Source organism: Monodelphis domestica, chromosome 4, assembly GCF_027887165.1.
Source record: "Monodelphis domestica isolate mMonDom1 chromosome 4, mMonDom1.pri, whole genome shotgun sequence".
NCBI lineage: Eukaryota > Metazoa > Chordata > Mammalia > Didelphimorphia > Didelphidae > Monodelphis > Monodelphis domestica.
Genome location: NC_077230.1, coordinates 100,619,547 through 100,632,423, shown reverse-complemented (window position 1 = coordinate 100,632,423; position 12,877 = coordinate 100,619,547). Strand labels below are relative to the sequence as shown.

The following is a 12,877-nucleotide window of genomic DNA, read 5'->3' as shown; positions in this document are numbered from 1 at the left end:
TACTTCCTTGCATTTGTATCTCTAGTGCTTAGCATAATGTGTGGCCCTTAAAAAGCACTTAATGTTTATTGATTTATTGACTTTTAAAGTTTACCAGCCAACCCATAAAATTTAAGAAAATGGAAGAAGTAACCTAGATTTGGAAGTCTTTAGGATAAACTCTGGGTTTACAAAAAGATTCCTTATCCATAGCAATAAAAATATTTAGTGAGTTCATGTAATATTATTATATTATATATTATAATATTCCTACTTTGATTCCCCAAGTGAATTTTTTAATAAGGGATTTTCACCATAGCATCACTTAATTTCAGAGTTGGAAGGGACCTCAGAAACTATTTGTTCTAATCTTTTTATGAACAAGAATTCTTCCACAAGAATATCTCTGCCACATGGTTACCCAGCCTTTGCTTGAAAACTTCTAATAAAGTTAAATCCACTCTTTCCATTTTTTGATATCTATAATTATAAAAAAAGTCTTCTTATATCATGCCTAAATTTGTCTCTTTGGAAAATCTACCCATTACTCCTGTTTCTGCATTTTGGGACCAAGTAGAAGAAGCCTAACTCCTTTTCTACATGATTACTTTCCAAGTTATTTATAACATGATTCCCCTACTCTGAAAGAACTGTTAGTTTTAGCCAAAGGTTCTAGACTACTTTGTGCTTTTTGGATCCTAAATTCATAATCCAGTACGTTAAATAAGCCTCTCAATTTTGTGCCTTCTGAATATTTCAGGACCATAAAACGATGTCTTTATCCAAGACTTTGTTAAAAAATATTAAATAAGCCAAGATCAAGCAAAGATTTTAAGGATATATCACTAGTGAGCTCATTTCAAATGGACAGTGAGCCATTAATAAAGAGCCAAACCATCTAGCCATTCATTTAGTTAGAAATCACCCTAAATGTACTGTTATTAATTTATACTTCTCTACCTTATTCAAAAGAATAACATGAGAGACTGTATAAATAATTTTTTAAAATCTAGGAAGCTATACCTATTGTGCTTCCTCCCTCCCTTTAGTGAAAAGTGAGCTTTATGTGGCATGATTTGTTCTTTATGAAATCATGTTCACTAACTGTCCCTATCTTTATTGACTTTTAGTAAATGAAATTATGTTTTCATTTCTACAGTTATATATTAATTTTGGAAGTCTTATATTTCCTAGCCGGTTAGCTCATATACATTCTGACACCTCTAATCAATACATTGTTGTTCAGTCACATCAGTAGTGTCTGAGTCTTTGTGGCCCCATTTGGAGTTTCCTTGATAAAGATACTGCTGTGGTTTGCCATTTCCTTCTTCAGTTCCTTTTACAGATGAGGAAACTGAGGCAAATGGGGTAAAGTGACTTGTCCAGGGTAGGGTTGATTTTAAACTGATACTCAGATAATTCAGTATTTTATTATTGAGAATAGAGGCATCAACAGGACTATAATTCAAGAACTTCTTAATTATTCTTCCTGCTATGTACATGAATATAGTACAGATTGAAAGCTATATAGATTGATCAGAAGTATCCACCTGTCCATAACAACTTATATCAGTCTGTTTACAGATTCCCATTTATTCTTATACCTACCATTGCCAGAGGAATGACTCTGATGGGATTGGGTAGTTTTAAAATTTATTTAAAATTTTATTTTATTTTTTATCTTTTTTTTCAATTACATATAGAAATAATTTTAAACTTTTTTTTCTGACATTTTGTGATCCAGGTTTTCTCTCTGCTTCCCTTCTCCCTTCCTGAGATGATAAAAAAATTTGATAAAGGTTACAGCAGGGCTATCATGCAATATATATTGCCATATTCCTCATGTTGTGACATCTTATATACAAGAAGAAACTCATGAAGGAAATAAAGTGAAAAATAGTATGCTTCAATTCACATTCAGACTCTGACATCTCCTTCTAGGACTGCAGATAGTATTTTTCATTATGTATCACTTGGGGTTATTTTGAAGCCTTGTTTTGCTGATAATTGTTTAGTCCTTCCCAGCTGATCATTGTACAATATCTCTGTTACTGTATACAATGTTCTTCTGGTTCTGCTTACTTCATTTTGCATCAGTTCATATGTGTTTTTCCAGGTTTTTGTTTTGTTTTGTTTTTTAATCCCTCTGTTCATTATTTCTTATGGCACCATAGAATTTCATTAACAACCATATGCTACAACAGGCTTAGCCATTGCCCAAGTTTCCATTTCTTTTTGCCATTACAAAAAGAACTGTTATAAGTATTTTTGTACATATATGTCCTTTTCCTTTTTCACTGATGTCTTTTCAATATTGACCTAGTAGTGGTATTGCTGGATCAAAGGGTATGCTTAGTTATATCGTTTTGGGGTTTGGTTTCAGGTTGCTCCCCAGAATGGATGGATTAGTTCACACTCTGCCAACAGTGAATTGGTGACCCACTTTTCCCATATCTCCAGCATTTATCATTTTCCTTTTTTAGCCATGTTAGCCAATTTGATAGGTGTGAGGTGGTATCTCAGACTTGTTTTAATTTGTGTTCCTCTAAAAAAAATGATATAGAGAGGCAGCTAAGTAGCACAATGGATAGAGCTCTAACCCTGAAATTGGGAGGAGCTGGGTTCAAACCTGGCCTCAGACACTTCCTATCTGCGTGACCCTGGGGTAAACCACTTAACCTTGATTGCCTAGCTCATGCCACCCTTCTGTCTTAGAATTGCTTCTAAGAGAAAAGGTAAGGATTTTAAAAGTTAAATTAATTAATTAATTAATTTTAAATATTTTCCCATAATTACATGAATCATGTTTTTTTCCCCTCCTGTCCTCCTACTTCCCTCCTGTAGCCAATGAACAATTCCAGTAGGTAAGGATTTAAAAAAAAAAAACAGTGAGGGGGCAGCTAGGTGGCTCAGTGGAGTGAGAGCCAGGCCTAGAGGCGGGAGGTCCTAGGTTCTAATCTGGCCTCAGACACTTCCTAGCTGTGTGACCCTGGGCAAGTCACTTGACCCCCATTCCCTAGCCCTTACCACTCTTCTGCCTTGGAGCCAATACACAGTATTGACTCCAAGATGGAAGGTAAGGGTTTTAAAAATAAAAACAACAACAACAACAGTGAGTTGGAGCATTTTTCACATGGGTATGGTTTTAAATTTCTTGATCTGAGAAATTCTTGTTCATGGGATAGGGCCATTTAAAGTGAATCAGTAAAGCTAGAGTCCAAGGGAGTTCTTGATTAAAAGTTACCTAAATAGGGATGCTTTTTTTTCTTGCTTATATTTTACCTAAAATAATTTAGTTTCTTTAGCCTGGTTAGCCTGGTGTTATTCCATATGACTATTTTGTTTATGCCTGTTTTAGCTGTCATAGGTAAATTGTGATTTTATATGATCAAATTCTATATAAAAAGGACAAAAGAAGAAGTTCTGACATTCTGAGTCAGTTAAAAATCAGTATGTTGGGATGATCTGATGTGGAAAAAATTTAGGAAAGCAGACAAAATTTGGGGAATTTCTTTCAATCATCAACCTTTTGAAAGAGAAGTTTTTAATATTTTATATGTGTTTCCTTTTTGGCAGTGTGGCAAAAATGATGCATTCTCCCCTTTTTAGAATACTTAAAAAAGAAATCCTTTACTTTCTGTCTTAGTAATAACTCTAAGGCAGAAGGAAGGGCATGAGCTAGACAAAGGGGGTTAAGTGACTTGCCCAGAGTCACACAGCTAGGAAGTATCTGAGGCCAGCTTTGTACTCAGGTTCTCTGGACTGTAGGCCTGGTCTTCTCCCTACTTTGTGACCTACCTGAACCCCAGAATGCTGTTTTAAAATTCATAAATGGTTATACATAAGATTACATAGGGATCTGATTGTATTGAAATATGGTTATAAAAACAATACACTAAGTTCATGTAGTCCAGGTTAAGAACCTCTCCTCAGTGATCAATAATCATTCTTCATATACTTTTAAATTTCCAGAAATTAACATGGAAAAGAAAGCTTAAGGATCTGCAGGAAGAACATCTGGCAGAAAAGAAAAGGGTAAAGACTGTAATGAAAGTGGTCCAAGGTTTGTGACTATAGCACAGGCTTTCTGATTTATCTCCATTTGTTTACTCTCAAAACCCTACCTCTGCCCCATCTCAGGTAGGTGATACTCTACTAACAAAAGGGGTTGAGGATTGGATGTGGAAAAGGAAATTCAAAATGAAAAATTCCTCATGGCTACAGGCATTGTGAACCTCAGGAACACCAATCATACAGAAAGGTTGTAGCATAAGTTCACATTTCTCTTGGTCAAAGAAAGCCTCATTAAGCGTGGTAAGAACAGTCAGAGTAGCATGAATTGTGGTAATGCCATCTTTTACTCTGAACAAACAACTTTTTCTATTTCTCAGTTGCTGTTTTTATCAAACTATCAATGGATCTTCTAATTCTGCCAGCCCCAGAAGCTCACCAGGGGATACAACTTTTACGGGAGAAGAAAGTTGTTAATATTTCCTTATCAAAACTGGGAGCCAAGATGGCAAATACTACAGATGAGGACAGACCACTATTAGTGGTATTTTTATGGGATTTATTGATACCCACAGAAATTTCTTGTTATCCTGGGTTATTGTCTTTTAAAAACCCATTTTAACACATTTATATAGATCAGACGATGCCAAACTACTACCCTTTAGCTTTTCATAATCTGTACAAAAACAGACTGTGTGCCAGATTTGTCTCAGAAATTGTACTTTCCTTATACCTAATATAGACAAATGAAGACTCTGAGGATTATATGATTATATGAGTTAACAAAGCCTTAAACCTCGTAGTTATTTTAAAAGTTTATCTCTTGTTATTTCTGTTTTACTTCCCCAAGGGGAGGCTGGTAGTGATGCTGACCATACTGTTTCTCTTATTTGTCTCTATAGAGAAAATGAAAATATATTTTGCTTTCATTTGACCATGTTAACCATAGGCTATTTTCTCTAAGCTTATGAGAACATGGACTTTTATAATGTCTTGCTCCGTTATACTCTGTGTAGATTGTATTGAGTAGGATGAAGGGAAGCTTAAACTTAGTTATTTCATGTATCTCTGCAAATCATTCATTATATTTATGTAAGGAAAGCTGTTGCTTGTGTTTTAGCAAACAATTTATTTCACCTTGTCAGAGCAGAAAGTAACAGTAATATATTTGATAACTTAAAAAATATCTATGACTTAATTGTAGTTATTACCACAATGGCAAACTTCTATTTGATATGTCATTTTATAAAATAGGACCCAAGTTCTTATTTCACCTCAGAGAACCCATGAATATTTTAATGAATTGTATAGACTTTTCTGAAATCTGGTCTCCAACAAGAGATTATCTTAGTCTCTGCTAGGCTGAAATTTCTTAGGACACCATTTTAATATGGAATGTGCTTTCCCAGAGGCCAGACCAGAAATTTAACAGATGTCATTCTTCTCAACAGTTGAAGGATGAGAATGAGAGGCTCCGAGTTTCCCTATCTCAGGATCAACGCAAAGCTGCAGACCATTTTCAGCGCCAAATGGATTCACTCAGTGCCAAGTGCCAAGAGCAGGCCAATATCATTAAGTCCCAGGAAGAAATGGTATGTTCATTTTTTTCTTCTCTAGGCCATTTTCATTCAGGATATTCAATGCCAGTCTTAAAAAATATTCTAATTGGTATATTTGTTATTACATCACCTTCATTTTCAAATACATCCCCTTAATCTCCTTGCAGCAAGTTATCCTTTGCAACAAAGAATAAAAATGAAAGAGGAAAAAAAAGTTCAGCAAAATTTATCAATATGTCAGATGAATTTAACAGTATGTGCCATGTTATATAACCATAGTCGTCCATCCCACCTTTGCAATGAAGGTAGAGAAGTACTTTTATCTCTTTAAAGCCAGTCTTTTATTTACATTGGACTTCGTAACTTAGGTCAGATTATTTTCTTCTTTAATCATTGGTTCCCATCTTATTTGCAAATTTTCTCCTGAAGAGGAAAATAAAATAGGATTGGAGGTAGAAAAATAATACATGGAGAGATTTTAATCTTCCTTTATTCTAGTGATAATTTTTATCTTCAGTAGAAACTATTAGCAATGTCTAAGAAAGGCACAAAAGCAAAAACAAAAACACTCTGCTCATGTCTATTCCTTTGTTCCTTAGGGTGGTTATAGATAGTTGCTCTTTTACATGCCATCATATTCTAATGAGGACCAATCAAAGGTATGCCAACATAAACACAATCTATTAATGTATTAATCATTGAGACTTTTAAAAATTAGATTCAACCAGCAGCAGGTGGTTCATTAATTAAGCAAATATAGTTGCTTCTTCCTTATTTTGCATAAAATGCATCTTTCCCTAGTTTGTCATTATTTATGCCTGAAATGGTACCTTTAGAGAACCACCCATGTATTTGAGAATTTAATACTTTGCTGACTGTTGATTTCAGTAGTATGGCTAGTCCCTTGAATAGCAAAGACCTCAACTACTTGCTGTTACCTCATCCTATGCAAATCATGTATTTCTGTAAATCTTCCATTGGGAATCCCATCCCATCCCTCAAAGATGCCAGAGATTCCTGAGGTTCTTCTTCTTCTCTCTCTTTTTTAAAAAACCGTTACCTTCTCTCTTAGAATTAATACTAAATAATGATTTTAAGGCAGAAGAGCAGTAAGTGGGGTTAAGTAACATACCCAAGGTTACACAGCCAGGAAGTAGCTGAGACTATATTTAAACCCAGGTCCTTCCTAACCCTAGGCCTGGCTCTCTATTCACTTAGTCATCTAGCTGCCCCTCCTGTGGGCATAATATCCTAATGTTATTAATATGGCACTGGGGTTATCCATCCCCTCTTTTATTCTCATTATTAACTGGCTTATCTTTTTCTGGCCATGGCCTTGATGAAGTTATTTTATACAACTTCTCAAATGTAGTCATTGTTGTTATTGTTGTTGATGACAGCTAGCAATTTTATATAGTGCTTAAAAGTTTGCCAAGAACTTTACAAATGTTTTATCATTTTATTCTCACAACAACACTTGAGAGACAGGTGCTATTATTATCCCTAATTTATACATGCAAAAATTGGGTCAGACAGCACACCTTATAAATGTCTGAGGAAGGCTTTGAGTTCAGGTCTTCTTCAAATCAAAGTTCAGCCTTTTCTCCTTTGCTCCAACTTACATTTATCATGAATCTTTTCATTGACCTTTGGGCTACTTGTGATGTTGATTTTTTTTAAAAATGGCATTCCATTATTTGTAGCCATATAATATTTCTAGGAAAATACTGTTGATAGAGATTTGTGGCATTGGACCTTTTAGAATTATGGAAAACAATGAGCAATCTTTCAGTTGTGATGTAATATTAGCTCATCTTCATATTCATTTCTGCACTTAACTTTCTACCTGTAGAGACTAATGACAATAAACAAATGTACACAATGGGACTTTGGTCCAATTGGTCCACTGAATCATGTTAATGCATGGGTGACATATATTTTTCATCTACTTTGTATTTCTAATGTGGATAATAAAATTAACATCTTTCCCCCATTTAAAAATTTTGCTGATGAGTTTTTGTAGTGTTCTGCAGCTTAGTGTTCAATATCAGACGTGAATAGATACTTCTGAGACCCTCTTTATCAATAGGAAATCCTTTGTATGGTTGAACTCTCCACAAGTCACTTTACATGATTGATAGGCAAGCAAATCATTCTCTGTTTTTTATGTCAGTATTCAGGGCATTTCTGAATGAAGCTATATGCATAACTTTATCTTTTTCTATAACATTCATCATAGAATCTTGTACAGTTTTAACAAATGATGGGAGATACTTTGGGAAGGAGTTTCAAGATTATATTTGGTTACACTTTGTGGTAGCATGGCATAGGAAGCTTGATGTAGAGCTGGATGTAAGTCTTGCTTCTGACACGTACACACTATGTTATCCTGGGCTAGCTAGTTAGCTTCTCAATATTCGAGGTCAGAGGTATCAAACACAAGGTTCGTGGGCTGCGTATACCCCACAATGCTCCTGAGTATGGCTGAACCAGATGTTCTTGGGAGATATTTACAAAATAAATGAAAAAGAATTAAACAGGGATATATAAATACGTAGTTTTCTAAGTCAACATGCAGTGTGTAGAGGTCTTTATGGTTTTATGGATTCCATTGTGAGTTAACACCACTGTTTAGGGTTAACTGTCTAAAGATATGAATTTCAGCTGACATATTTGAAGAGGGAGTTTCCTTATCTGGGAGTTCCCTATACCAGTGAAATCACATGTCCAATCCCTATCCCTATCTGCCTGTATTAAGTCATATGTTAAAAACAAAACAAAAACCATCACTGTCTGCTGAAACTGGAAAGATATGGGCTTTGACAGAAAATTGTCTGCAAAAGCCTTTTTTCTTTTTATGTTTCTGTTAAGAATTCCTATGATATATATATATATATATGTATATATATATATACATTAACTTAATCTTGGTAAATATTTTATAGACATAGGAAAGCAGGCATATGAATCAATTATCATTGTATTGTTAGTCACCTTCTTGGTAGAAGCATCAACTCTTGGAATCTTTCTCTCTTAAGATACCTTGAAAATGGACTCCTGAGCACATCTGAAGGGATATGACCAATGTCTCAGATTTCTTTTATGGATTTGGTCAGGCCCAGCCACTTTCTCACATCAACTTCCTGTGCCATCGATGCTTTGTCATACAACACATTGGGCATTGAAGTCATAGAGTCTAAATGTGGTGGTTCTACTATTTTAAATGATGAAAGTAGATGACTTCAAAATAGCAACAGACTGAGTCCATTTTGTACCTATTTATCATCCTTTTATTGTTTCATTTACATACACTCTCTAGATGCTGTTGCTTAGCTACATCTCACAGCAAGTTCTGTGAATGTTTATTTTCTATTTAACTGCATTTTGCTGTTTTATGAAACAATATTACTTGTGAATTTCTCCTATAACGTTTTACAAAAGAACTTATACTCTAAATAGGATTTTGTGATGGCTGTTATGTGTCTACTTGGCAAGGAACTAAAAATTTGCTTATTGTGTACTATTTGGGGGTCCTCTATTTCCTATTGGAGCAAATATTTTCCAACAATTCTTCCCTAAGAAATAATGATAGGAAGGATCAATGTTATAGATTTTCCACTTTTTTTGGAGTTGATTTGTATATAATTCTTTAAAATTAATAAAGAACTTCAGCTATAAGAACCCTGTAAGGTAAGCTTCTACAAAGTATTATTTATGCACATTTAATATATGCAGGAGGGGGAGGAACAAACATTTATGTAACACCTCCTATGTGCCATACACTGCTCATAGGTGCTTTCTAAAGTGGTTTTGTTGAGTTGTTTCAGTCTTGTCCACCTTTTTGTGATCCCATTTGGGGTTTTCTTAGCAAAGATACTGGAATTTGTCATTTCTTTCTCCAGCTCATTTTGTAGATGAGGAAACTGAGGCAAACTGGGTTAAGTGACTTATTCAGGGTCAAACAGTTAGTAAAAGTCTGAGGCTAGGTTTTGAACTCAGGTCTTCCTGACTTCTTGACTCCACGTGTAGCACTTTATATACTATGATGCCACTATGATGCCTACACAGTTCATTACCTGGTGGCAAATCCACTAATGGGTCTCTGTTCTTAAATGGGAAGGACCCTGGACAGATAATACCAAATATATCACTTGCAGCAACCTTTCTAGCTTTAAACTCAGGAACACTTTAATGCCAAGATGAGGGAATAAAGTGGTACTTCTGTAGAACATTTACCTTTTATTAAATGTAAATATCCCCAAGATATAGGTACTATATTAGGGATTACTTATTAAACCAAATGATTAAATTTATTAATTGAATTATCTTATAATGTAAATTTTCCTGACAGATGGCACAAATTGTCTTACCTCTAAATACTTTAGCATGAATGATTTTATTCATTCATTGAAGAAGTATTTATAATAATTATTAAGAGCTAACATATATAGTGCTTTAAGATTTTCAGAGAGGTTTTAACATACCCTGTGAAATGGATGTTATTATTATCTATATTTTAAGGTAAGAAACCTGAGGCTGTAAGAGGTTAAGTGACTTGCCCAGGGTCACATAGCTGGTTAAATATTTGGAGCAAGACTTGAATTTAGGTCTTCCTGATTCTAAATTCAGATCTCTGTCTGCTCATACTTCTATATGCTACATACTCCACTTAGTCTTTCTAATTTTGCAGGCAACTGTAGTCATATTTCTATGGAGGGAGATCTACTACAAATTAGTTTTGATGGGTGAACCCTTTTCATTGTTGCAGTGGGAAACACAAAGAGTAGCTGAATTGAAGTAATAAAAAGTATGCTTACCACCGATATGAAATTGATTTAATAATATTGTTAGGGTTCATTGAACATAATTTTTGTTCTTATTGCTGTTCTTATGAGAATATTAGCTTATATGTGTATAGTTCTTTATAAGTAGTACATGTATATATAAATATATTTACACATATAATAAAGCTCTTACCTTCCATATTAGAATTAATACTTTGTATTGGTTCCAAGGCAGAAGAGTGGTAAGGGCTAGTTAAGTGGAGGCTAAGTGACTTGCTCAGGTCACACAGCTAGGAAGTATATAAGGTTAAATTTGAACCCAAGGTCTCCTGTCTCTAGACCTGGCTTTCAATCTTCTGGGCCACCTACCTGCCCCCTAGGAATAATCTAAATTAAGGCAGTCAGGACAGATATCACTATGCTCATGGGACAGATGAATAAACTAGACCTAAGGAAAATGAAGATACTAGCTTAAAAACACATGGCTAGGAAGTGGTCAAACCAGGACTAAAACCCAGTTCTTCTGACTGCTAGGTTAGTGTTTTATTTCTTACTTATACAGAGCCCCTCTCTCATTTCCAGATCTACTTCTGAGAAAACAGTTGCTCATAACATAGCAAAAATCATTTATTTATAGAAGTCATACCATCTGCTTCTATTTTTCTTTGTTTTCAATTTTACAGATTAAAAGGATGACTTTCAGAGAGGAGGAAGGTAAGTTTTTATGTTCTAAATGAATTGAAACTATTAGTCTTAGTTATGATCCTTAATATAGGGTCTTCCCCTACTCTCCCTACCAATCACACCCTTAAGAAATCTAGGAAAAGTAATAACATCTTTACCACCTGATAATAATCTCTAACACCTAGTCTTTGGTTTTTCCAAATGACTCTTTCATGTTCCTTGAACATGTTCCTAAGAACAGGGCATGAAATCAGAAGAAAAACATCATTCAAATCTAGTACAATCGAATTCTATATATCAACTTAGCAACTTTAATTTCCCTTGGCAGTTTTCTACTTAAGAGCCATATCTCTGCCACTATTTGCTATGTATCTCATTTTTATTTGGCTGAAATAGAGAGTATAGAGGAACCACTCATGATGAGGTATAACTTGCAAGGGATCTTTAGTTTATTCTTATAATAATATTAGGATGTTTTAATTTATAAAATTTCTAAAATATCTAAAAACATAGATATAGTCTTCTAAACAAAGACTCCTTGGGGGGAAGTTTTCAATTTTTTTAAAGCACAAAAGGATCCATAGGTCAAAAATTAGGAGAAACATCATATTATATACCATGTTATCTCTCTGCATTCATGTTGTTTTTCCCTACAACTTGTTTGCTCCTTGATGTCAGTTGTTTTCATTTTTGTCTTTATACCCTCAATGCCTTACAGAGAGTCTTGTACACAGTAATTTCTTAATAATCATTTCTTAAACTGAATTAGATTGTTTGAGAGCACAACCATGAGCAAAGATAAAGAAGCTACAGTGAGGTTATGCTTTTGACTTCCATATTCCTCAATTCCTTTTCTTTAAAAAAAGTAAGCATAAGAACAAGCTCACTTGCTATTTTGGTTTTTCTTTTGTTTGCTTTTCTTTAACAAAGCACTTGATACACTACTTGAAGTCCTGTGAAATAGGCAGAACAAGTATTTTACCCATTTTACTCATGCCATGGTGCCATGAGGAGCCTTTAAATCCTGCTTCTCTGGAAGCTGACGCTGGAGGATTTCCTGACTTGAGATTTCTGAGCTGCAGAAGGGCTAAAGCCACACTAAATTTGATACCAATATGATGAGTCCCTGGAAGCTGGGTGTCACCAGGCATCTTAAGGAGGGGACAACTAGATTTTATTGGGAAAAGAGTTGATTGGACTTTCCAACCAGATCAGCAGTGCAATTTTCTGGGAGTGAATGCTGCACTTTTAGACCTCTTTTAAGGGAAAAAAGGAAACTAAGGCTTATGACTCTTACTAAGATAGTAAATGAAAGAGCTGAGAACGAAACTCCGTTTTTCTGACTCTCAGAATGCTTTCCCCACTGTACTACTCACCTCCTCAGGGGAAAGTAAGTAGAAGTGAATGTGGCATGGACCCCTTAATGATTTCTTTTCTTGATAGTGATCCACCAAATAGCAAAGGCAGAAGAAACAGAAGATTCTACACAAGAAGGTAGGAAAGTAATGTTCTTGTGTATTATTTATATATTATATTAATAATGATGTCATATATTATTATATATAATATAACATGATATACCTTATTTATATTATTATATCACATTACATTATCTTATGCTGTATCATGCATGCTACTTCGTATACTATGTTATATCATATTTTACATTATAGCTACTCATAACAGAAGATAGTTTCAGAAGCACTTTTAGAGGAGTAGAAAGGGGATTACTATATCTGCTTTTCCTTACTCAGGGTGGGGCCTGCATGTGGATAATTGTACTTTAAAACAGACTTCTATTTAAAGTACAGAATTACAATTTCCAGTCATTTCAAAGTAGTAAATAAACTATTTCTATAG

At 34.6% G+C, this 12,877-nt stretch overlaps 1 protein-coding gene across 2 annotated transcripts in view; it reads left to right on the top strand.

The window, feature by feature from the left end:
- Positions 1–12,877, top strand: part of DZIP1L (DAZ interacting zinc finger protein 1 like) — a 56,189-nt gene that overhangs the window by 20,153 nt on the left and 23,159 nt on the right. For both annotated transcript variants that reach the window (XM_007493924.3, XM_007493926.3), the window contains 4 exons: positions 3,952–4,014; positions 5,442–5,582; positions 11,017–11,047; positions 12,461–12,511. In XM_007493924.3, the coding sequence (XP_007493986.2) occupies positions 3,952–4,014; positions 5,442–5,582; positions 11,017–11,047; positions 12,461–12,511 (286 nt within the window). The remainder of the gene's footprint in view (positions 1–3,951; positions 4,015–5,441; positions 5,583–11,016; positions 11,048–12,460; positions 12,512–12,877) is intronic.